Below are 26,485 nucleotides of genomic sequence, written 5' to 3' on the forward strand. Positions count from 1 at the left end.
GGGTGGATTTCAAAACAGGCCGAGTACTTTAGTTAGGTTTACGGCAGGCGCTGAGCCTGTGTGAGACTCTGCAGGTTGCTGTGGAGCAGCTGACTTGGGATGGTGTCCCTCCCAGGATGTCCTCACCCTGTGTGTCCAATTTGGTCCCTTGGCTGTAGCACATTTGGATGCTTTTTAGGTTTTTTTAACAGCTCCATGTTCAGTTTTTCATCTGCATCAGCCAATGGCTCCAACGGGATCACAGAGGGAAGAGGAAGCAAGGGGACAGGAGCTGGGGTGGTGGCTTGGTTTCATCTTGATGGACTACCAGAGGGAGAGGCAAGTGCAAATTCATGACAACTGGCTGATAGTGGGACGCATCTCACCTATCTGGTGGCTCCCAAAGGTCTGCATCTGAACTAGTAACCAGCAGTGTCTTGTTCACAGGAAGAGGGAAAGAAATAGGCGTCTCCAAATGGCGATTCCTCCAACTTCTAGCTGCTGCCTCTTTCTCTTAACTAGTTCAGGCACTTTATTTAGGGAAAATGAGTCTACCTGTCCCTGGTAGTGGCCAAGGGCTCAGTATTGCCTGCAGCCAGGTGAGGACGCAGGCAGAAGCAGCAGCCCTCCCCTGAGACCCTGGCACGCTGCAAACATAGGTGCGTGCCTGGGCAGAGATGGACTGCTTTGCCAAAACAGGAGAGGATGTGATGTGCAGCAGGCACTCGTGTTTGCCATGGCAGAGCTATCCTGAGTAGCTGACATAAGACCCTCAGGCCCTTAAAATTGGATGGGACAAGACAGCGGGGGATCTCTCTATCAGGACAGCCCCGGCAGCAGCAGAAGAGACTGTATTTCCCTGTCCCCACTTTTTTCCTTCTGTGATTCTGCAAGCCAAGAGAAGTCACAACCGTATGTCTCTGGGTAGAAGCTGACAGTTTCTTTCTCCCAAAGGCCTCCATGTTGACAGCAGAAAAATCTTCATCTTCTCTGTTTGAGGACTTTTTTTTTTGTTGTTCCCTGGCTCCTCGCCATCAGCCCCGGTGGGACCCAGGGCAAGGCAGCAGTGCCACGCAACCCATATGTCAGCAAATCGTTAATCCCAAGGGACAGACCCCTGGGGTGAGATTCCCGCTGCAACTTCTCCAATTAGACAGCTTACCTCCTGCTTTGCCTCTGCTTTAGCCATTTTGGACCTAACATATTTTATTGTTCAGCCTCCTAGTTAAACGTCTGGGAAGCTCTGCATGTAAGCACGCAGAGATTACTGGTTCAATAATAGAGTCGGGCACGTTGGCTTTACTTCGTTTTGCTAATAAAGCTGCAAAATAAAGCTGTTGACTCTTCTTTCATCAGCATCAGCCCCATGAGGCTCTCCCATGTCTCGCCGGGTGATTAGAGCAGAGGGCTGAGAACACAGGTCTGGAGTTCAGCCCTTAATGAGCTGCCCGTTCAGTGTCTTTCACTCAGGGCTCTTGACCTCTTTGCACCTTGGCCAACTCAGCTGTAAAACTGGCTGAAGGGTGGGCCTCGTAGAAACCAGCCACCGTGCCCCAGTTGAGCCTCAAGTCCGGGTTTCATGGGTAAACACAAAATAAAAATCAACAACAATTTGTATCTGCGGTGACCCAGCTCAAATGCCACGAGGACGTCAGGCCTTGCCAGTGTAAACAGCGTCAGTCTCTGGGGTCCCCCATTACAATGTCAGAGCAAATCGAAGTAGTGTCCCTCCGATTTGCGCTGCAGTGAAAAAACCAAGGTGTTGCAGACTCCAGCACAGACAAGGCAACATGGTGCCAGCTCCGGTACCCAGGTACATCAGCACCTGCAGCACCGAGCAGTGCTGGGAAAACCTGAGTGGCATGCACCCACCCAGGTGGGGATGCAGTCCCCCCGCCAGGGAGAGCGGGATCCCCGTTACCCTCTCAATCTCTGAGCTGCGAGGCAGACCGCAGCCCATCCCTTCTCCAGGAAGGCTCCTCATGGAGAAACCAGCATGAACCATGCCAAGGACAGGAAAGCCCTAGTGCTCTCTCACACCAAGTCCAAAACACTTCCAACCTGTCCCACAGCCAGGATGGCTGCAGCTGCTGGCACCTCTGTTAGCACTCATTGCTCAGTGTAACAGAAGGAGATGAAAGGAGGAGCTCGTGTCTGGTACAGCTTGTTTGCCGTGTAACACTTTCTAGGTACGATGGGGATGCTGAAGAGAAGTCCTGCCTCAGCCATCTGACCCTGCCCAACACACACACGTGTCTACTCACACAAAACACAGTGGTTTCTCTCAAAGTTGAGAACAATCGAGAGCTTTTCCCATTTAAATGGGAGGTTGCAGGTCAGACTCGGAGGTGGCATACAGGAGCCAGAGCTGCCAAGCTGGCACTTAGTGGGGGGGCAGTGAAGAAGGGAGGGGCACCATCCCTTGGGATTTCAGCAGTGTGGGGTGAGCCTTGCACATGCTGTTTGCCATGGCAGGCTTAGTAAAATGGAGCAAGAAGCTGTTTTCAGGCAGAGCAAGAGCACCTGGGATCCCGTCAATCCCATCCTGTGGCAGGGCCATTCACTCCCACACCTTTTCTTCACCTCCACATACAGTCCTCCACTGTGCAGCCATGTGGAGATGAGACTCTTGAACCAGAAAGCTCTTCCTTGGGCATCAACAAGAGTCCCAGATGTACTTCTCCGGATATCTCAACATTATCCCACCTTGCACCATGCAGACATACCCAACCAAGCACATACTTGGAAAGGGCTGAGGCTGCGAACTGTCTTATAAAGCCTTCTCCATACCATTTACCTACCACTTATAACCCCAGCTGCCCTGCAAAGTGCCCTTTAGTGACTGGTGACTTGTAGGTGTGGAGAAGAGGCTGGCATGAGTCATCTTCTGGAGCTGGGAAGGTGGGTATTTGCACCCACAGGTGCAAGGGTGTTTCCACCATACAACGTGCTGGGATCGGTGCGCATGGCTGGGTGTGAGCCCAGACCTTCAGCGTACAACAGAGATCTCTGTTCTGGTGTAAGGAACCTTTCGCTGAGGATTTACCATCCCTTGAGGAAAATATGCAAACAGCCTTTAAATAATTAAACAAATCACATTGCAGGCAAACCCAAATTGATCTTTAAAATGCATTATCCTCAGAAGGTGAGAGAAATGCTCGGTGCTTTACTCCTTCCTCCGACCTCTTCACACATTAACTAATTCATCGCACGAGGGACCACCCAGCTGCATCTCGACCACGGAGCAAAGGCTACGCCAGTCACCTCCGTCTTTAAAACCAGTGTTGCCACAGCTGGGGGCCAGGTTTCTTCAGTGCCAACAAGCGCAGGCAGTGGGGGAACAAAGATCTTTTCATCAGGCCAAGCTTGCACAGAGGACCTCGTCCTTCCCACAGAGCCACTTGCTGGTCTCGGCCGGGAAGGGCGGGCTTCCCTTATGGCAATGAGATGATCTGGGGCAGCTGCAGCCACCTCCTTGCAGGAGGAGGGAGTCAAGTGTGGTCACGACCGGGGACAAGTTTGGCTTTCTGTGGGCAGAGGCAAGGAGATCAGCTACCTTGGGCATCTCCTCTGGGCCACCGAGGCCATGTATGGTGGAGACCTACAAAGAGAGGAAGGCAGAGCAACTGCGAGGCGGTTCTCTCCACCTAGCGTAATACTGCAGAACATTTATCTAGCTCTCTGCAAGCTAACTCTTCTTCTTCCCCAAAAACAGCCTGGAGACAAGTCCTTACTGTCTCTGCCAGACTGTGCAAGGACAGGCAAGCAGCTTGAGGCAGCAACCAGAAGGTCTGTCAGCAAGGAGAAAGCCTTGCTGGCAAGGAGCAGGGAAAGGCCAAGTCCATCCTGAGCCTTCCCCAACATCCCCCCAGCCCAGCAGTGGGGCTGGGCTTTGCCCCTGCACTCGCGGGACCCCATGGAGGACAAACTGGTGGACAGAGGCCACTGTCACCTCCTCTCCAATTAGTCCGGTTTCCTGCGGTGGTGTTTTCCGGCTCCTCAGCTCTCCCCCATGCTGTGCATGGCCCAGAGCAGATGGGCTGTAACATGTGGAGCTTAAATTATTTGACAGTTCCCCCTTTTGGGATTAGGAAATGCCATGGAAATGGCTGCCTGTGGTGCCATGGGGCAAGCCCTGAGAAACAGGGCTGTGCTGGGGGTCCTGGGGGCAGCCGCGGCTGTGAGCCCCATGGCAGCCAGCTCTTCCCGGGAGCTCGCCATCCCTTCTCCCACCTCACCTGACCTCCAGGTTCATGGGCTGCCATTCCTCCCTCCATCCCTCACTCTTCCAGGCTGTCCAAGGTGAAAAGTCCTCAGCTTTTTTCATGCTATTTTCTCCCCTCAGCAGCCCACACCAGACACGCATGAGGACCCCGCTGCTCCAGGCTTATCAAATCACGTCTTCGGGAAAGGAGGTTCGGCCCTAGCCAGGCCAAGGTCATTATCATTGTTGTTGCTAGAGCTTGATTTTGTAAGGAAAGCCATGGAGGGAGGACAGGGAGTGCCCAGAAATTATGATTGCTCTTGGTCCCTCTTTACCCTATCTTTTATCTCTCAGGGAAATATTTATCCAAGCAGTCCATGGCTCCAGTTGAGCCATGGCACTGTCTGCTGGATTTTCCAGCGAGAACTTACTCATTCTCTCCACCGTGTCCCACCCTAAACACAGAGGTCCTCAGAGGGAATGCAGCTCTCACAGCCTTCAGTGGGGAACAGAGAGGCCCTGGACCACCTTGATGGACATGTCATAGTCTCCATGGTCATTTCTGAGGACCAGCAATCTCAAGAAAAGGGACGTGAAGCAACAACAACAAAAAAAATCAGCGCAGTGCTAAAATTCAGCAGAAGACATGGTTGTTTATTGGTTCTTTCACTCTCCCAAGTTTAGTTTCCTAAATCTGATGTGAGGGAGGTTTTTCTGGATTTTTTTTTTTTTTTTTTAAGCAGAGATCTGAATCCGGGGGAAGAAGCATTATAGATTGGATCAAAAAAAGCCTGATGTAAGAGGCTAAACGAAAGAACCGAGTGTAGGTGAATAAGGATTAAACTTGCTGGAATCAACCCGCGCAAATGTCTCACAAAGGTAATGAAAGCAAAAAAAACCGTTTAAAGTGTTGTCAGAAGGGTGGGTAAAATATATGTTTCAAAGATTGGATTTGTGAAAAACATTCTGATGCTGCAGGCGCGTCCAGGACAATCTCATTGGAAATATTCTCTAAAGTTGGGTCATGAAATTATTAGAAGAACAGTGCATAGATCAAAAAAGAGAAATATAGTTGATTCATGGGTGCTTTTGGATGGAAGAGGGGGGAAACAAAAAGCCAGGCTCAGTCTTTGCTACAAAGCAAAAAGAAACTTAGCAGATTTCTCATCAAAGTGTAAAGAAGCCCCTGGGAAAGAAACAGATTGATGCTACCAAGTTGTTTAAGATAATAACTACCTCCAAGCACAAAGCTGTGGTTGGAGGTTAAGAAAGAAACTAGCCTATGAGCCATTTACACAGAATAGCTACAAAAGAGACCACTTCGTTAAAGGTAGGAATGAAAGCATGTAATGGCAGCTAGTTATTTTATTTTATTCTTTAATTCAAGGAAAACAGAAGGCACAGCCACTAGCTAAATTAGGAAGAATAAGATGAAGACATATGGATAGGTGGGATTCAGCCCTGGGGAAAAACAAATCAGCCTTTAGTGTCCTGGGGTGAGGAAGAGCAAACTGTGATGGGCCATATGTCCTCACCCGACCGCAGGAGAGAAGAGGAAGGATTCGGGATGAGCAACGTCCTGGACCAAGCCTGTTTTGGGCCATCCTTTCAAGTGGGGCCAGCTCAGCTGCGCCGTGCCGTCCTGCTGGGGATGCACCCCAAGCAGAGGAAATGGGGATGCCCATCTTCTCCAGAGAGTAGCATCAGAGCAAGAGATATTGCAGGACTTTCCAGGGAGAATTTCACAGCCTACCAGGAAAAACAATGGTTTTGGTGTTTGAAATTTCACGTGTTGCTGGTCAAAGAAGGGAGGACAGCATCAGCACACCCTGTGCACGGGACGGGTGGAGAGGAAGGAAAAGCGAGCATCCCAGGGGCACTGCAATGTCCAGGGCCACCGCAGAGACAAGAGCTGTGGTGATGACATACATACGTGGTTTTTCATCCTTTGGTATCACTACCAGCAAGAATCCTTAGAGTTTCTCAAAATCCTGAGGCTGACATGGGTTAAATACCAAAGCCAAGATTTTCTTTTTCTGTAGGACTTTTTCCTCTAAGGACCTTGCTTATTTTGGAGAGACATAAAGTTGGACCTGAATCAGCACCGAGTTACGGTGCTGCAGACCCATGGAAAAGCAGAGCAGTGAATCAGGTGCCCAGTCTCACAAATTTCTGTTCAGGCCACCACGGAGTTCAAATAACTATTTGGGACACTTAGAAAATGAAGATAAAACACATAAAGCACCACAAGAGACTTACAGAAAGGCGCACAGCATCACCAAATCCTTCTCATTTTTAATATTTCCATTTCTCCTTCTAAACTTTTTCTTTAAACTGAAAGATAATGAGAAAATGTGCTTCCTTGAGACAAGCCAGTACTATCAGCTAAGCAACCTCACATTCATCATAGCACTCCAAGTACTCTGGAATGCTTTTCAGCCCAGAGGATAATAGTATTAGATGACCAGAAAGGCTGTCCTGTAAAAGACTGTTATTATGATTTCCAGTCTCAGAAGCTGGCTTAATCCAGCTGAGCACACACATGTTATTTAGAGAGGAGACTGAGCTCAGACACTAATATCATCGTCATCTTTATTGCAAATGAAGAATTCAGCCAGTGAAAGGCAAGTCACGTTTTTTTGTCCTAAGCCCTGCAAACACTGGCTGATGCACTTGTCTTTGCGCTCCGCAGCGAGCGTCTGGAGCTGCTGAATGCTGGGCTGTTTGTACGGATTTGCATCTGTCTAAAAAATCCCGTTTTCTCTCGTCACCTAATCAATCAAACGGCAAAAGATGTGCTCCCTGCACTCTCCAAGGAACACAGATATATGCCCACACAAAAGGCAAAGCATGAGCATAGGGGTTAACTAGAGTGGTAAGCTGCAAACCGTGTAACAGGAACATTTTTTTTTCTCTTCTGCCTGCTTGAAATTTCATGCTGCTCTTCCTCTGCCTGTGGAACAACAGAAGAAGAGGCAGCGATGCTCTGAGTTGGGGAAAAAAAAATCTGGGATTGTTCCCTGCAGGAGAAAAATATGTTTGGAGGATTACTCAGGGGATTTGCACCTTGATTTGAGGAGGAAACGCTGCACAGCTGCTCTCCCAGGGTTTGGGCAGAGCGGCTCCCTCCCAAAGGAGCAGTTCCCCCACCCACACCTGCCCACGCGAGCAGGACGCAGCTCGTGCCCCAGCCCGCCGAGGACCAGCAGCCGGGTCCCCATCCCTGGGGACTGGCTTGTGGCTGGCACCATTGCTTGGGACTGCGGGAGCCTGCCCAAGCCAAAACCTGGCAGGCCCACCACTACCCCATCGGTAGGGTGGGGGCTCCCGCTAGGGACGAGCCCTCTGACCCCATTCTTCACCTTCCCGGGGGTGATATTGCACTCCACCACACAGCACCTGGGGTTAAGGTACCTCCACGAATATCCAGCACGGATGTATTAATTACACCTATTTGTTCTTGCACCGATAGTGTCTTTGTTAACGCTTCTCCTCGACAACGTGCCTTCGGCCGCCCTTTTGCTAGCCAAAATGGCGCAACCTCCCTTGGTCCTTCCACCTGCATCCCGGGGAAAGGAGCCTTTGGGTGCTCAGATGGGTACCAGCAAGGGGGGGGCAACTGCTCCCCCACCTCAGTCACAGAGATGCGGCTCAAATGAGCCAAACCCCAGCAAGCAGCAGCTCTTCCCAGGCAAGTGCTCCTTCCCTGGCACGTTTTCCACAGGAGATGAGCACAGGGCCTTAAAATAAATCTGTCTTTTTAAAGCAGTGATGCTAAATGGAGGTTTGAGATCAAAGGCTGGGATTCTCACATTTTGCCAAGATAGACATATACATTCACGAGATTTTTGGTGTAACAAAATACTTGCTAATGAAGAGGATCATAATCTTATTATTAGCCCCAACCTACAACACTATGTGATTCGAGAGTGGGCTAGAATATGCCCTAGTTTAGGAAGTTGCACAGTAGGCTCAGCTTTTGAGTTAATGAGCTGTGATTGTGTTTATTTTCAGTGGCAACTATGCCCGTCAAATTTTTGTTTAAGGTCTGATCGTTAATGACAGTAATCAACAGGAAGGATGAATTTGGGTTGAAGGGAAGGAAAATGGGGATTGTGTCTCTGGGATTCATCCCCAAGCACGCAGAGGCAAGGCGATCAGCGGGGCCCGAGTTTTGTCCACTTTTCGCGTTGTTGCTTGATGATGGTTTTTAAGCTACTTGGTCCCGTCAGTGAGGGGATTTAGACATGAGAAATGGCAAAGATTTCTGCAGTCATGGAGTGGGGTGCAGAGGAGAGGCAAGTGTAGGAAATCAACTGCAGGGGCCCAACCTGCCTCTTTGGGGCACACAGAGCTGGGATGAGCCGCGGTGGGACAGGGTCATTGCCTGGCCTCTGCTGTCAAGATCCCAGAAGGTTTAAGACAGGGGGAACATGTCAGTACTGTGCAACAACCGAGCAAAGAGACCTAAACCTGCCAGATAAGCAAAATGGAGAAGAGAGGGGAAGAGAAATGTAAACGGAGATGCATACTCTGAAAACAAATTTGCTGTTGCAGAGCTGGTTAGTGTAGGCACTGCTCCGGAGTGACATGGGGCCCCACGTGCCAGGGTCTCCCCAGTTTAACACCCCCCTCTCCAGTGCTGTTGCCTGTCTGGGAAACTGGAGCTGGGCCACTGAGCAAGCAGGGCAGGCAGGGCAGGCAGGGCAGAGCACAACCCAGACTGCCCCTTCATGCTCTTTTTGCAGTTGATTTTTTTTTTTTTCTCTGCTTCCAGCCTTACAAAGGATACTCTGCTCTGTGTTTGACAATATCAGCCCCAAAGGGGTTGGGGCTGATATTTCCTTACACTATTTATTTTCCAGCAGCGAAGAGTGCACACTTGGGCGCAAGCACGTGCGTGTTTGTACAGGCAGGATGTCCATACGGTGCAACACAGACACGGACAGACACACATAGCCAGTTGTAGCCCTGAGTTTAAGCTTCCCGTGTACAATATTAGAACGAGCAAACAGATCCCTTCCAACCCAAACTCCCCTGTGATCCTGCTGTACTTCAGATGCTCAAAAAACATACCAGCAGTATGAGTGATGGGGAAATGGAAGAAATCCCAGGGGTACGTCCACTTTAGAGGTCAAGTTGCAAGTTATCCATGACCTTTTTAAACAAAAAGACGAAATTGCCCCCACTGAGCCTGCGCCAGGCCTGGACTCGCTGCTCGGTTTCCCAGGCTGTGCCCAGCCTCGCCGGTGGCTCAGGTGGAGGCAGGACTGTTGGCGTGTGCCACGCAGCCAGGTGCTCTGCAGAGCAGTCACCGAACAGCAGCTTGTCAGCTCCAGCGCCTGTGAATTCCTGTGGGGAGCATAAAAACGCAGTTAAAAAGCTGTTCTATTTTAAAAGCTGTTTTTTTACGACGGCCGGCTGTCTGCCGGGGCACCTCTGCTCTCCGCAGTGGCATGCGGGGTTGGGGGTGTCTATCCCTACACCCCCCTGACCCCCCATCTCCAAAGCTGCAGACAAGCCCCGGGGGTGAGGGGGGGACAGGGCTGGGCTGGGATGGGGGTCACAGCCTCGGGGAGCTCCGACGGCTGCTGGGGCAGCTCGAGCGGCTCGTTGTGCCCAGGGAGGGGGGCGGTCCTGCCCCCCCGTCGGGGCCGGGGCGGTGCCGCCTCCCCGCCGGCCGGGGCCGGGGCCGGGGCCGGGGCGGGCCGGGGCGGTGCTGCCCCCCGTCGGGGCCGGGGCTGGGGCCGGGGCCGGGGCCGGGGCCGGGAGCGGGGCGGCGGCGGAGGCCGGGGCAGCTCTCCCTGTCGCGGCAGCCATGGCAGAGGGTTCCGAGAAGGTGCCCATCGCCCGCGCGGGGCCCGACGATGTGGAGCAGTGCCTGCCCCCCGTGAGTGCTGCCGGGCGGCACCGGGCGGGACGGGACGGGTCGGGATGAATCGCGACAGAACAGTTCGGGTCGGGATGGGACGGGACGGGACCGAGCGGGTCGGGTCGAGGTCGGGATCGAACAGGTTGGGACGGGACGGGACGGGACCGGATGGAATGGGATGGCTCGGGTCGGCTCGGGTCGGGTCGGGAGGGATGGGATCAGGACCGAACGGATCGTAATGGGGTCGGATCAAGATGGGTCGGGTCGGGTCGGGTCGGATCAAGATGGGTCGGGTCGGGACCAAACGGATCGTAATCGGGTCGGATCAAGATGGGTCGGGAGGGATGGGGTCAGGACCGAACGGATCGTAACAGGGTCGGATCAGGATGGGTCGGGTCGGGTCGGGACCGAACGGGCCGGGTCGGGACCGAACGGATCGCAATCGGGTCGGATCAGGATGGGTCGGGAGGGATGGGATCAGGACCGAACGGATCGTAACGGGGTCGGATCAGGATGGGTCGGGTCGGGTCGGGTCGGGACCGAACGGGCCGGGTCGGGACCGAACGGGTCGGATCAGGATGGGTCGGGAGGGATGGGATCAGGACCGAACGGATCGTAACGGGTCGGATCAGGATGGGTCGGGTCGGGACCGAACGGGCCGGGTCAGGTCAGGACCGGGCCGGGTCAGGACCGGGGTGCGGCGGAGCGGGGTCCCTGCCGGCCGGGGTCCCTGCCCGCAGCCCGCACCGCGCTCTCCGCAGGCGTACGCGGCGGCGGCGGCGCCCGGGCCGGGGCGGCTGCTGAAGGCGGGGGCCGCGGTGCTGATCGCCGGAGCCCTCCTGCTGCTGGCCGGGGCCATCGGCGCCTTCTACTTCTGGAAAGCCACCGAGCGGCAGGTGAGCGCGGGCGGCCGCCCAGCCTGGAAGCACACCCGCACAGGGAGCAGGGGTTTGAGCCGGTTTCCTGTAAGGAGAGGCACAGGCTGGCAACTTTTCTTGCGAGGTCGATAAAGAGGTCTTTAAGCAGATCTTTATTTTCTCCGTGCTTTAAAAAAAAACCAACAAAAAACCCAAACCTTAAAAACCAACCCCCTAATCATTATCTTTACTGGCTGTTTGGATGGAGCCTCCTGGAAGCACATTTCTTAAGGAACATGAAACGTATCTTTGAGAGCACAGACGCTACATTGATTTCTGCTCGCAAATCCTCAGCAAACTCAAACCCCAACAAGTCCTCGGGGATTCACGTCCTGGGCAAACTCCAGCTCCCAGGACAAAAAAAGCATTGAAACACGTAAATTCCTTTTTCACATCATCTGCATTCTTGGTCCAGATTCTACCTGGACCCTCAAATATGTAATGCTATATTTAACCCATTAATAGGCACCATTATTTCACTCTGGTGGTTCATATGATTGTGCATACACATTGGCATTTATGGTTAGCAGCTGTAGAACAATTTTTAAAGTCATGTAAGTTTTATTATTTACAGTTTCTAGGGTACATGAAGAATCCTGAACAAAAGTGAGAAGCTGCTGGTCTGTTTAAGAACCAAACTTCAGAGCATTAGAACATGTTTATATATTAACTTTTCTTTGTATTTACGCAAGATTTTGGTTTAAAACATATTTTGAAACATGATGGTACGCATTTGAATGTAACTTGCTCCATAAATGCAATTAGTATCTTTGAATTTACTTTGGAAGAAGTTTTGTGCCACCTCCAGCCCTGCGCCAGTCCCCGTCAAAGAAAGCCTTGTGCGAATCCCAGCAGCCAGAGCAGAGGTCCCCCTCTGAGATACGCCCGTGCACGTAGGGATAATGCAGATAATGGGAAAGAAAGTACAAGGGTTTACACCAAAAAGGCAGGACACGCTGCTGACCTCCAAGACGTGCTGTAAGAGCCGTCTGCTTCTCTAGGCTTTTGAAAAGGGAGAGGGACGCCAGTGGGCAGGTAGGCAGGGAGGGGGTACGGTGCACGCAGTTCTGACGGGGTGGGTGCATTTGCAGAGTACAGGACAAAGTTTCCCTTTTTTTATTGCTCCCATCATCTAAATTCTGCTTTGCAAAATGTGTCATATCCAGAGTTGTCATTAAGCTTCGAACTTGATCTCCAGGTGAAGACACTGGGAAAGCTTTGCGTTTGAAGGCAGCTTCGAAAAATAACTCTGAAAGCTACATTTGACTTCCAAATGTTTAGGAAGCAACTGTAAATAAATATATTTATTTATGTAAATTAATATAATTTAAAAATTGCCTTAAATTTTTTTATTTTTATTTTAAATCTTTAAATTCTCCCATAATTGACGGGGTAACAGTCTCAATTCTAGCTCAGCCCCTAGCAGAGGAGACCATGTGCTTTGGTCTGGTTTGCTGGACCATGTTCAAGAGGAGTCCTAGACAGTGGAGAATATGGGACTGAATCTGTATAACTGAGGAACCATAAATCTTTAGCACCTTAGACTTTACCGAGTGAAGGTGAGAGAAGAAGAAATTTATCTCTAGCTGTCAGTGTAAATTTTTCATTAAAATGCTGTAAGGCTTTTTTAAGACCAAAAGTAAACTGCTTGTGCAGCACTTTTAGCAGAACTGCACAAGAGCATCAAAAACCCCCTCCACGGATCGTGGTCCTCCAGCAAACACAAACCACACTGCAGCTTTCCTCATTGAAAATAGGATAAGAGCAAATACGCTGACAAGGAAAATACAAGTCTATACAACTTCACATGCAATTTAAACAAAGTTCACATCCATTACAAGCTGAGAAACATGTTCATATTCAAGAGGAACTCATTTTCCTGTGGCTCAGCAGAACATCCTAAGAGATAAATAGGGGTTGGTCTCCTTCAGAGTAGGATGTTTGCTCCTGCTCTCCTTTGGGAATCATGCCAGCATAAGAAGCGATTCCTAAAATATGACCTAGAAGAAGGTTTTTAAGTCAGAGTGAGCCTGGATGTGGACTCATCCCACGTTGCTTTTGAAGTAAAACTGTCAGTACTAATAGATATGTGTGCGGCCCTGGAGGAGGCACCTTAGGAGGTCTCTAGTCCTACCTGCTGGGACAGAGCAGGGACAGCTGTGGGGTCAGAGAAGGTTGCTCAGGGCTTTATCCAGTTGGGCCTCGAAATCCTCCAAGGATGGAGCCTGCACAACTTCTCTGGGCAACCTGCTCTGCTGCCAGCCTGCCCCGACCGTGAAGTATTGCAGTAGGGTGGTGGTGGTTGTTGGAGGGTTATCGAATGCCTACAGAAATAAAAGTTAGGAGCTGAATAGGGATACAACAGTCAGATTGACCCATCGCCTGGTGTAGGAGGAAGGCAATAAGCAATTACTGACATGTGCTACTGGTCTTTTATCGATTCCAGGTTTACAATGTTCACTATACTATGAGCATTAATGGAAAAGTACAAGATGGATCGATGGAAATAGATGCTGGAAACAACTTAGAGACATTCAAAACAGGAAGTGGGAGTGAAGAGGCTGTTGAAGTTCATGATTTTCAGATTGTAAGTACCACCACCCTTGTCTTTCATCTAACATGCTCCAGTGCTGGATTCTAGGGATAGCCTGCCCTGCCCCAACTTCTCTGCCCCACTTGGTCTCAGGTTCCACCCCCCAACTACCCACACAAACATCCTTGCTCTCCCAGCTTGATTTCACAGCGAGACAGGCAGCTTTCTCCGAAACAAAGTCCAAGTGTCTTTTGGAGATAGGCCACACCAGGTCCCACTCCGGGAAGCAGTGGATTAGGCTGCATCAGGTTTGGCTCCACGTAACACTTTGCATTTTCAAACCATTGAACAGAGCTACAACATGTGCCCTTGCGGTCTTGCTAGAAAAACGTTCTGGCAGGCTGTGACTCAGCCCCTGCATGATTTCATATGATTTGAACTGGAAAAACCACCTCCCCCTCCCCAAAACATCACCATTTTAGGAGCATAGGGTCAACACAGTAAGCCAAGCAGACACGAAGGAGAGACCACTATACAGCACAGGACCCGGGCAGCTTGCTCTGCCCTGAGATCAAGGATGGGAGCTGCTCTCCATGGCTTGGCCTGGGTTCATCCCCAAGGGAGAGGATGGAGGCATTTAGCATAGCTTATGCATCCATGCACCAAACATGGTGCTGAGCCACTTGAGCTGACAGGAAACACATTTGGGTACCCCAGCAACTTGGCTGTGGCTGCTCAGCACAGAGCCTGGACTAACAGATGCTCAATCTCAGCAGAGCTCAGCAGCTCAGCTGGAGTGGTTCACTGAGCTGTACCACCTCTGAGCTACTAAAGGCACATCCATGTGATGTTGCAGAAACCTATTTAGAGGGCCCAGATCCTGCAATTAATGTTCTCAGGTGCAAAACACTCAACTTCAGAGCTAAGTCCTCTGTAAGTCAAAACAGCACTTAAAATAAAGGTGCTGCTGCCAGGAAGACTTGCCCAGGGCTTCTGGAGCAGCCACCTTCCTCTTGCTGAATCTAGAAAGCCGAGGAAATTCAGCTCCTTGGCTTCTCAGCAAGCACAAACAAATTCATGCCAGGAGACCCAGGACCCCAACTTTCCTGACAACTGTGGCTCAGCCTTTATGAAACTCCTCTTAACATCACCATAGCAACATTATTAGCAGCTGAATAAAAGCACCCACAACGAGCTCTTCTCATTTGCCTTCACCATTCCACATCTGCACAAGGGCACCAGCCCACTGGAGAGATGCTGAATTCACATTGCCTCCATGCGCGCTGCTGGCAAGCTACCGCCTGTCGCAACCAGGTCAGAAATCAGCTCCCAACACCAACCAGCTACAGGCACCTCCCAGGGACGGTGCTCACTTCTAATGACAGAGGGCCAGGGACAGGCTCAGCAAGAGCAAAGGGATGCTGCCAGTTGGGGTTTCAGCCAAGAATGCACATAAAGGAGAAGGAAATTGAAGAGATGCGCTTCCAACGGCCAAGCATTTACGTTAGCAGCTTTGGATTGACTGGCACTGCTCAAACGGTTGCGTGGTCGGTGAAGAGTTGGATTTGGCAGTATTAGGATGCTCCTAGCACACTTCGGTGCACCACAAAGTCTCATTCCCTTGTGCACTCATCCCTGCATCGCCATCCCCTCTCTTACTGCTTTAGAATTAGTCATTTTGTTTTGATAGGTGTCTGTCCAACTGGACAGGACTTGCAGGCACACAGGACGAGACTCAGGTGCCTCAGTACCACCCATCTCAAGCTGCACTAGGTGCCTAAGGCATCTGTGATGCCCGTACGAGGCAGATGAGAGGGGTTATGATGACACTCATGCTCCCCCTGTCCTGGCAGTTAGAAGCTAGGCAGAAAACCAGCACACCTCAAATGGCACTAGATAATTATATTTAGGTGGTTGAACAGAGTTTGTGCAACCCTATGAAAAACACAGACATTCTGCCATCTACAATGAGGTATCTAAATTCATAATGTAAAAGAGAGCTCTCTTATGAGTACCCAAAAACCTACAGCAGAAACACAGAAACTACAGACAAGGTTCCCCTGCCCAAATGTTGGTGCCCAAGGTGCTGGCACATAGCTGGCAGATACAGCCCTGGACTTGCAGGAGACCTGCAGCCCTCTGGAGCTGCTGGAATACCCTCCTCTTACTTAAAACTAGGCATCCATGTTTAGGCAATTGCATTTCACCCTCATAGGCCAGATGAAGGAAGACCCACACACAGATTTCTGCACCAAATTCCCCGTCATGAGCTTCCCCTTGCTGTCACAGCCACTTAGGTGTAGAAATTGGACCAAGCTGCCCCCTATTTTTGTAAGTCTGTGTCATAAGGGTACCGCACCGCCAGCTAACACAATTTCAAAGCTGCCTACGTTAGGTGCTAAGTTACGGTTGAAATCGTGTCAACTAATTCCTTAACAGAGCTACTTCAAGTAGCCTACAGCAGCCATGGAAGCGCTTATATAAAACACCCCCATATTTCAGACATCAAGTGAAAACTTCTAGACCCATTTGACCAAAACCATAATGCTAAAATGATGAGGGAAGCATGTTTTATTGCATCTGTTTTTAAATAAGATTCAACATTCAGACTAAAAATTCAGTGGCAATTTTAGCAGAGCTCAAGTGCTTTTTCTTGGGGGTGGTGGGGAGCTGGAGGGCTGCGCACAACCCCCTGCCGTCTGCTTTTGTAGGGCATAACTGGAATCCGTTTTGCTGAAGGAGAAAAGTGTTACATCAAAGCTCAGCCAAAAGCTCACGTCCCCGAAGTTGATGCTATGACTAAAGCGAGCCTCTCATCTGAGCTGGTAAGGGGTAATTTATTTTTTTTAACACAAATCTTTGTATGGAGAGGGACTTAAAGGGGTATTTAAATACCAATTAAAATGACATACAAAAACCACTGAAGAAGTCATAGAATCATAAAATGGTTTGGGTTGGAAGGGACCTTTAAAGTCATCTAGTCCAATCCCCCTGCAATAAGCAGTCATCTGTGGAGAGTTGAGGGTTCATTGACCGATTGCAAGGGGTCCCTGAAAGGTAAGAAAAGCAAGACTGGTGTCAGAGATGTACTTATTACGCTGCGTTCAGGGGCGTGGGGGAAGCCATAGATCAATGTCTAGCAGATCCATAGGAGACCTCAATGACAAGCATATCTGCCTGAGATCAGGCTGTGCATGCACAAGGCTGGAAGGGAGAGCATGGAAGACGTAGCTGCTTTAGTCAAAGCAAAGAGGGATTGTGGTAGATCCCAGATTTCTATCACCACTCGTGAGCAGAAGCAGGGACTCCATCACTCCAGTCCTCTGAAATAGTCAATAAAGGGGAATTGTGGAAAACACATTGCAAAAATTCGGCTAACTCAGAAGAAATAATAGTTAAAAAAAATTAAGAATTTCCCTTCTTAAACGGCATCAGACTTCATTTTAGGACATCGTGTTAACTAAATTTCATGGAATCAGCATCGCAACCACCACAAAAGCTGCAGTTGTCACCCAGATACCTCCAAAACCTCTCCTTACCTCACATTTGTAAAAAAGCCTATAATTTTGGGTATGCAAAGCCTGAGTTTCCCAGAGCTCAAACCCCCAAACCCATCGCTCACGCAAGAGTGGCTCCAGTGACTCGAGTTCGGCCGAGCCTGGATGCTCGAGAAAATAAAAGCAGAATACAATTAGCTGGGAGAGGCACACCATTAAGGCTGCACCTACCTGCAACGGTGCTGTGATTACTGAAAATCTGCTTTGAAGAGAAAAAAGGTCTCTCTCAATCCAACCAGCAAGGCACCAGCAATGTTACAAAGTCCCCTGAAGTTGGTGGGATTTTCCCCATGATGGGGAAGAAATCTTGCCCAAATTCCAGGCAGAGACCTAGATCTTTCCCGCCTTGCCTTATTTTAAAGGCAGGCTGGGCTTCTTGGCTTCATTAGCACTATTGCCTAAAGTCAAGGTTTCAATTTTTCATCTTTTTGTAAGAATAAGTCACAGTCCTGAAGAAATTATCCTAAAATAGTCAAAAAGTTATTTCTAATCTTCTACCTGGCTACAGTAAACCTCTTTCCTTGTCCCGTTTTCTGTGCGTCTTCTCCAAAGATGCATCACCAACACAACCACTGCAATAAATCATGTGCACTGAGGCCAAAACAGGCAGCCGATTTAGTGCTACTATTGGGACATTAACCTTTCCCTGTTGCTCAACCTTCCAGGTTAGATGTACGACAGGAATGGCAAAGTAGTATTTATTTTTCTAGAGCAAGTCCCCTCTCCGATACACATGTATTTAGGAGAAACTATGCGTATGCCATTTTCTTACAACACGTATCATAACCAACACTGCCTATAAAAATGGTTGATTAAAATAAGCTTTTATAGATACCCAAACTCTGCCTCCTCACAAGTCAGGATCACCTCAAACAGAAACAAAGGATATTTTTATTTCTGAAAACTAGATTCAGATATTTCTAATGCTGATAAAAGCTTAAGTGGGAGAATATAAATAAAGAGCACTTCTCACTAGACAGATTGGATAGTGAACTTAAATGACTTGAGACCTACAAAAGAAATCAATAAACACATTAAAGGAACAGCAACTCAACAGAATAAATTGATCTAGTCAGTTATATAACAAGTTTTGATGACTTTTATGGAAGCAATTTAGAATTTTAACTTTGAAATCATACTGGTTTTCATGATTCACAAGTTGGTTTTCTTTTAATATTTCACTGTTGCTATAAAATACTTACACATTTTATGTAAAATAATACTTTGAACTAACAACTTTAAAGAATCAATCACTGGCATTTTCCTACATTACTTTGAAGAAATGAACCAAAAACCTGCAGGGTACACTTCAAAAAGGCAGGCTCCTTTAACTCGCACTTCAAGCTTTTGGTCAATTGAATTGCTTTTACCAAACGAGACCTTTAATCAGACCGATCACGTTGACTTAAAACTGGAAGCTGGAGCAGTTCTCAAGCTATAATCCTCTCTAAAACTTTTGAACAAGATTTTTTTTTTCCCCTATTGTAAATATAGTTATCTCTTGGGAGTACATCAAATGAGAACAAGGCATGATAAAAGATTAGGGTCTTGGTTTTAGCTGGCGTATTTCATTGCTGCTCTGCTGAAGGTAGTAAATCTTCAGTTTTTACCACCTGAAAATCTGTCGCTTTGGGCTGAAAGATCTCCAACATCTAGTCCTTGTACATGGGGCAAAAGCCTTCCAAGAGGGAGACAGGTGAAATCTTCACCACAGGAAAGCTGACAGAAGTTTTGCCATTCATTTCAGTGGTGGCATCCTTTACCCAGGCTTTGGCTCGGTACAATCAATTCGCATTCATGAAATACAAGAATGCTCGGTATTAGCCGCCGCGGATGATTATACAGTTTGATGCTCAAGAATTAACAGCAAGCAGGCACATGACTGTTCACTGAGCTAGCAAAGGATTTATGCTCTTCTATTTGCAGGAAGATGAAATCATGCCTGTGAGATTTGATGAAAACTCCCTTATCTGGGTTGCTGCAGATGAGCCTATCAAGCATAACAGTTTCCTAAGCCCCAAAATTTTAGAGCTTTGCGGGGATCTTCCAATTTTCTGGCTTCGACCAACATATCCCAAAGGTAACACTTCTTGTGTTTGAAAAGTATGTTATCCCTCCCTTCATCTAAACACCTTCCCCCAAATCAGTTTTGCCACCAAGACTTGCACATCAGGGAAACAAGGATCCTTCCCAGCCTGTCTTCCCAAGCCCTCGTGTGTTGGTGCCGAGATTGTGGGTTTGGAGTTCATCCACGCTTACCTAGATATTTGGTCTTCCATACCTGCATTTCCTCAGACTAGTTATACAGCCAACACAAGTGACTTACTGTGAGATGAAGCATTGCCAGAGAGGTCGGCCTTCTTCTACAGAAGGACAAGACAATAGCTTAAACTAGCCTCCAAAATTTTCAGGCAGCTGACACCAGGTAGCAGGAATATCGTACCTGGCCAATAATTGGGGAACATCAAACTCCTGATATGGCATAACCTGTCCTGTTTCCCACCTCGCTTCTCCAGAGGATTTCACTGGAGTGGAGGGACAAGATACTTCAGCTAGGCAACTGGTAGGTGAAGTTTATGAGGTCCTGGAGGCGGTCCTAGAACTGAAGTACTCTTGTCACCCAGAGCCAAGCTTAGCAAGGGTGTCTGGGAGTCACCAGGGAGATAGCAACTTCTCCAGGTAACTTCCAGGCTTGGAAGGAGAGGAGAAGGCTTGAAAAATTTACTCCTCCTTGGTCCAGTTAATATTAGAACACTAAAAGAGGAAAAAAAAATTACATTTTAGAGCACCTGTGGATCCAAACTGCCAATATTTTCCATGTTTCTCATGAGCTTTCATATCCCACTGGGCAAAAGAGCAGTATCAAAGCAGTCCAGAAGCTGTTTCCACCAGGCTCACCAGCTGCCCTTGGGAGCAGGGCACCAGTCCGTCACAAAAGCACTTTAAAAAAATTAGATGTATATGACTAGTCTTGCTAGTGCTGGCAACTGCTGCTGAGTTAACATCAGTGACAACACAGTGGGTCAAAAAGCATCTCCTCACACCCGTTGTGCTTCAAGGGAAGGGAGGGGGAAGGCAATCTCATACCCCTTTGGATTGACACTGGCTGCAGATACAACAGAGGAAGGCAAGCAGCTCCCATGGGGATGCTCATCAAGTTTGCCACCACAGAGTTTCATCTTTCCCTCTGCCTCCCCCTGCCCTTTTTTAATATTTAAAGAAATCACTGAAACCTTAGATAATGTGTGGATAAATACAAGGACACACTGAAGATAAGATTATCCTCCCGTGATTATTTTTTCAGATAACCAAAGGAGAGAAATGAAGAGAAACAAACGCCAATCAGAATCAAACTTTGATACGGAAGACTTGGAAGCTGCTACTGAAGAAGTAAATACCAGGTTGCCCACCACACAGCTGACCCAAGAGCTTGATCGCCAGTCTAATGAAACCAGGCCAATGGGACAAGAAACTGATCAAACACTTAATCCAGACAACCCATATAATGTAAGTATTTGCACTGTTATCTTCTTTCAAATCCCAAGACCATTGTAGACAGGTAATAATGGTGATGTGGGGTTTGTCCTTTTTTTAATTTGTGCAATCTTTGCCTGTTTAGCTTTTCTCCAAAATTACAGACTTGTAGAACACCTAAGAAGTTCAAAAAAGTCTTCCCTTGTCCTCTTCACCGTCCCTCACCCCAGTTTTCATTAGACTTCCATCTGAATCAAGCACAAGTGCTTGAGGTGGCAAGATTAATGCAAGTTGATGCCAAGTTGCTTTTCAGGGTTCAGGTCCATACGGAAGCAGCACTAGAGAGATCCAACAAGTATAGCACCACCTGAAAACAAACCAAAGCTGCTCTTGATCAGACAGCTGATCCCTGTTATTTACTGACAATGTAAAGAGAGAGTCCAGTAGCTAGAAACATACTTTGCCCTCAAATAGAAATTAGCATCAGAAGTGACTACTACAGAGGAAAGCAGTAGTAGCGTCTGGTTGCAAAGAGATTAGGGTTAGGCCAAATAAATCTGTTTTCCCAGCCTCTCCTCTAGCAGAGTAAATGGCCCTAGTCTAGCAAGCAATTCACAGAGGAGAAACTGTTTAGAGACAGCAACAGTGGGTGGAGGATGACTATCGCAAAACTTGTTCTCGCTCTTCGAGACGAAGCAGCCCACAGAAAGAGCACAGGAGCCGCCCCGCTGTCTCCCAACACCTTTGCCATGCTGCATGAAAACCGACTGTACAGTAGGCACCTTCCAGTCTACTGCACCAGCGCCAGACAATTTACACCCACCATTTGGTGCAGCAGGAGTAAGTCATTTTAATACAACACTGTCACAAGATAATGCCTCCTGCTTTGGAAATAAGTCCCAGCTTTGACTTGACATTTATGCAACAGCAGGAGATCATTATACTGTGACAGCATTCTGCTGAGTTGACATCCCTTAATTAAACTTAATCACTCCAAATAAAGTGGATCTAAATCGACTCTCTCACGAGGTCAGTAAAACAGCAGCGGCACTGGAATGTAACTTTTCCTCACAGCTACTAACATGACCGCGTCCATGGGGTCTGAGCTGCCCTATCTCTGGAGGGCAGCAGCAGAACAACTGCCACAGGTCCGTTCCTCCAGCCAGAGGGCCCCTGGGCCAAATGGAGAAGGTCCGGTCAGATATGGTCACCAGACTTTCCTCAGCCTGCAGAGCGGGATTCACCTTCACTAACAGTTACTGCGTAGATGCCTACATCCAAGCTTTCTTTAGAGACCGATTCATTCGATTCAAAAGGACCATTAATTATACTGTAGGTCTTTCCTGTAGGATGAAATGAATCCTCCCTAGAGCTATTTCTCTTCACCCTCTATGAGTGGAGTCTGGACAATGAGCTCAGGTGTAGAAGGTCACACTGCAGGTATCCGAATTCAAGGATGATGAATCCTGCCCAAGGAAGGGACACCCTCCCTGCTCTCGGGGCTGGGAACGGGTCGCTGGGAGCCCGAATGACAGCAGGCTGTCACTAGTGTCCTGTACAAGTCCAGACAAGGGATGGCACCTTTCTGTGCCTCACATTTTCAGTGTGCTGCTAGTTTTCTGAATGAAAAATGCTCAGGTAAAAAGCTAAGTGTTACTCCGGCATTTGCTCTTTGCTGCTGCTTTTCTTGAAATAACACCAATTGGAAAAGAACAAATGAGTTTCAAAAAGCAGAATATCCAGATGACTTTTTTCCCAGGAAGGAGGAAAGGAATTTTGAAAGGTGAAGGCAGTAGCAAGAGCCTGCTTTTACATATTTTATGCATGCCTTGCTCCATGTAACTCTGTACTGTCAGATACAGAACAGGCAGAATTCTCACTGTCCACAATGCACCTAAGTGTGGCAAAGGGGAAAAAAAGCAGACTGAAAGACAAGGGAGAAATATTCAGAAAACTGCAGGGTAATAGCTTACTGAATAGTTTCCTGGGAATGCTGTAAAAAGCATTAAAATACAAAAATTAAAACAAAACATTAAAAACACAGCATACATTGCAGACATTGTCATTTACATAAAAGACCCAGATAACTGTCTTGAAATCTTTTCCATCACTAATATTTAAAACTTGGGAGTTTACTTCTGCTGGATCTTTACAAGGTCTGTAGAAGAAAAATGAAGTTAGAGCTCCCTGTTGTTTCTTTCTATTTTACACGGGTGATTGCACCAATTCTACACTTCCAGCAAACAGAGCAAGACAAAAGAAAATAAATAAATAAATAAAGCAAGATGCATGGGTCAATTAGTGGGAGTTTTGGTAACTTCAACGGGACCAAGATTGCAGTTTTTACCCTTTGTAGGGTTAACGTGAGCATCAGTATATTCTACATTCTCCGAGAACAAGGGCACTGGGATGACATTTAATATTTTACATTTCAGCAACTGGAAGGGGAAGGGATGGCTTTTGACCCCATGCTGGATCACCTAGGCGTGTGCTGCATTGAATGCAGACGAAGTTACACACAGTGCCAGAGAATTTGCGAGCCTCTCATGGGCTACTACCCATGGCCTTACAACTACCAAGGCTGTCGTACCGCCTGCCGAATCATCATGCCCTGCAGCTGGTGGGTTGCTCGTATCATGGGTGTTGTGTGAGAAAAAGCAATCAGAGCCTTGACAAAATAAGCAGAAATGCAATGACGACAAACTGGTAAAAGACTACAACCAAAGCAGCAGTACCAATCCTGGCTTTTAAATCAAAGTGTGTGTTACTGCACCAAAAGCAAGGTCAGATATTCTAACTGTAAATAAAAATCTTAAGTTAATATTCCATTAGCTTTACAAATGACAAGGGTATACTAGCACTTACTGAATTCAAAAACTAAGACATCCCAAAAAAAGACAATACTAAACTTTGCTCACAAACTGGTCTAGCAGTCCAGAAGCTTGCTCATAAATCCAAATTCAGCCTTTCATAACAAAACCCTCTCTCAGAGCTAGATGTGAAAATTTACGTCCAATTAGGCAACTAGCTCAACTTGTACACTTGGGAGTACCTTTCATCCATGTAGGTAACTTAAATAAATCACAAGCTAAGTTGCTCCCCGTTGCTATTCATACCGAGTTGCCAGGCCATTATGAATGGTTATAAACCAATTACAGCATACCTTTCCCACAAAGCTGCTCTGGGGGACACAGGAAAGCGCACATTGTGCTAAACAGGAAACAAACGGCAGGAAAACAGGCTGCGGAAGGGAATGTGCATGGCCACAGAATCAAAACCCTTCGCACATCCCAACATCAAAGAAGCCCCCGCATCAAGAATCTTGTATCCATGATACCACTGTAGTGTCTAACAAGTATCTGCTATCCAGCTACTACAGCCAAAGTATGTACATGCAGTTGGAGACCAAAGAGTCTCAAGACGCTTCAGAATCTACAACAGCCAGTGTATTTATAAATCCTTGAACTAGACACTTTTGACACAAGATTACAACCCCTTTATTCCACATGGATAGCAGCCATTCATGCTAGCTCCTTTAGCTTCACTGAAGCTAACCTCCATTCCCCGCAAGAGAAACTGCTTACCAGTAAGGAGAAAAAAAAAAAAAGAAAAAAAAGGGGTTCTAACCTCACCCTTTTTGCTTAGGCAAACTCTGCAATTATTGGGATTGATCCTATTACATATTAAATCTCTAAGGAAGGTACTAAGCTGAAACACAAAGATGGAATGACTTAGGGTTTCTAGCCCTGAAAAACAAAGATAGAGGTATTACACTGCCTTCATCCATACTGTAAGTCTTGAACCCTACCATTGAGTTTATAGAGCCATCTACATGGGCTTTATAAATAGAATGGTCCACTTTTTCTTAAAAGTTCACTTTCTGGAGCATTCATTTTTGTGACTAAACAGCTCTTGAAATGTTGCAAGCCTAGTAATGTTATTAACACTGTGTGACACACAGAAAAGAGGAATTAATTTGACATAATCATGGCTTAAAGAAAATAAAGACAACCTCATGTGGAATGCTAAACTGCATATCTAAAAAGCAAAGTGTTAAATGAGAATAAGATGAGAATAGAATTCAGTATTTTGTTCTATTGTCGCTTTTTTTATACAAGCTTCACCTTCCCTTAATCTGAAGAACAGACTCGCTTTGAAATATTTAAATTAAAAACTTCTTAAAGTGGGATTTCAAGGCCTGTTAAATTTGAGTTTCTGCTTTTTAAAATGAAAATGACCTTGATCATTATGTTGTTTTAGAAGTACGTCATTCATATGCTTAGAAAGGTCGGGTTTTCCTTTTTTTTTTATTGCAGATTAAACAAATACATTAAAAAAACGGCAATTGCTTTCTGTGCTTTTTTCAATGTAGAAAGTGTAACAGTACCTTTACGTACATGTTCAAGAACTGTCTGGAGGGGAAAACAAGGGGGATCAGCAAGTAAAACACAGAAGGCAAAGACAAGGAAATGTGACTGTATATACGAACTAGACAGTTGCTGTCTTTTGCATCTAAGGCCATCTTGAGGCAACCCATGACCTGCTTCTCCTTGTGTCCCCCCAGTAAAAAAAAACCAAAAAACAAAAAACACACAAAAAAAACCACACACCAAACCAAAACTCTTCTTCAGAAGACGCTAAAAAACCCCCCGATCTTGTAGGTGATTTCCATGTCTACATATTCTTAACAAAATTAACTCTTCCTAAACAAAAGCTTGGATCAGTTGTTTTCTATAGGCAGTCACTAAGCATTTAAGAAGTAAAAAAAGCATCCTACTCATGGATGCATTAAACTGTCACATACAGCATGTACGTCTTGAGAACTCTTCTGTACATGCCATGCCAAAAAAGCCCCAGTGATCATAAGAGAAGCAGACACACTACTTACAGTCTGTGACTAGTAAAATTGCTGGAACTACAATATTGCCTAAATACAACACAGAGGGCACAATTTATCCATTTCCAGAAGATATGCAACAAAATGCCTTCCCCAACTCATGCTTCAAAAGGAAGCAAATTTTTATGTACCTATGTATAGCATTCAAAGAAAAAAAAAGTAAAGATCTCTTGCTGCAGCAAGGTTGAAAAATCTTATTTACATGCAACATCTAATTTTGAAGGAAATGTTCTGAGGCGACATAGGAATGACAATGATCCAATGGTATGAAAAGGTGTAACAATATTCCCCGCAGTAGTGGCTCAGACTACAGTTCTAACTCTCCGCAGCGATCCTATTCACTATTGTACAGCATTTCCTACCAATGCTGAAGACAAGTTTTCCACTGCCACCACAAATATAATACCTTGCACACTAAAGAGGTTACAACATATCTGCATTTGTGGGCGTGGGGAGGGGGGGATGTTCCTTGAATCTGACCCTGCACTAGCAGAAACCAGTTCAAAACCTTCCTTTGGCCAAATTTTAGAGGAGGAGGAAAGAAAGAGGGATGAGCTTGTCACCGGTGGTGTTTCCCACCACAGGTGGGTGGATGTTAGTCAGAGCACTGTAATTCTACTATCCTTAAAACTTAATTACCCATGTTATTGTGTACTAGGAGGATTAGGATGGCAGAGCAGATTAGAGCAGAAAAAGGGGATAAATTCAGGCTAGTGGAAAAGAGAAGGAAACATGCCACAAAACTGTAGGGTTAAAAGACTGAAAGCCAGTGATGGGAAGGCAGGAGGACTCTCTTTTCTGTATCTACAGCCCCCTTTCTCCTCAGTTACAAGGAATGAACCCGAGTCTTTCCCTTTGCCCTTTTTGATATGGGAATCATCCTCCACTTGTTATCTAAACTGAGAAAGAAAGAAAAGCTGAGGCGCGTGGAAGGGGGGATCTGTCTTCTGCCTCCCATGTAACACTTCGCCCCTGCTGCAGCACAAATAAATTCCAAGAAAGTTTCAGTGAAGAACAGACTAATCACTTGAGTTTAAAAAAAAAAAAAAAAA

The 26,485-nt window shown here is 47.2% G+C and overlaps 1 protein-coding gene across 1 annotated transcript; it reads left to right on the top strand.

Moving 5' to 3' along the window:
• The first annotated feature begins 10,001 nt into the window (after window positions 1-10,001).
• On the top strand, window positions 10,002-23,187 carry CNMD (chondromodulin). The gene is made up of 7 exons (XM_072854242.1): window positions 10,002-10,073; window positions 10,817-10,951; window positions 13,419-13,559; window positions 16,217-16,330; window positions 18,989-19,142; window positions 20,367-20,569; window positions 22,972-23,187. The coding sequence occupies exons 1-7, from the start codon at window positions 10,002-10,004 to the stop codon at window positions 23,185-23,187; spliced, it is 1,035 nt and encodes a 344-aa protein (XP_072710343.1).
• Window positions 23,188-26,485: the final 3,298 nt, after the last annotated feature.

This window comes from Ciconia boyciana, chromosome 1 (genome assembly GCF_034638445.1).
Source record: "Ciconia boyciana chromosome 1, ASM3463844v1, whole genome shotgun sequence".
In the NCBI taxonomy this organism is placed as follows: domain Eukaryota; kingdom Metazoa; phylum Chordata; class Aves; order Ciconiiformes; family Ciconiidae; genus Ciconia; species Ciconia boyciana.

Bases quoted from the DNA above. Each gene is read 5' to 3' on its own strand.
- CNMD (XM_072854242.1), top strand. From the start codon at position 10,002: ATGGCAGAGGGTTCCGAGAAGGTGCCCATCGCCCGCGCGGGGCCCGAC. The intron at 13,560-16,216 runs GTAAGTACCACC...CTGCTTTTGTAG, and splicing joins AAGTTCATGATTTTCAGATT to GGCATAACTGGAATCCGTTT. The intron at 16,331-18,988 runs GTAAGGGGTAAT...TTCTATTTGCAG, and splicing joins CGAGCCTCTCATCTGAGCTG to GAAGATGAAATCATGCCTGT.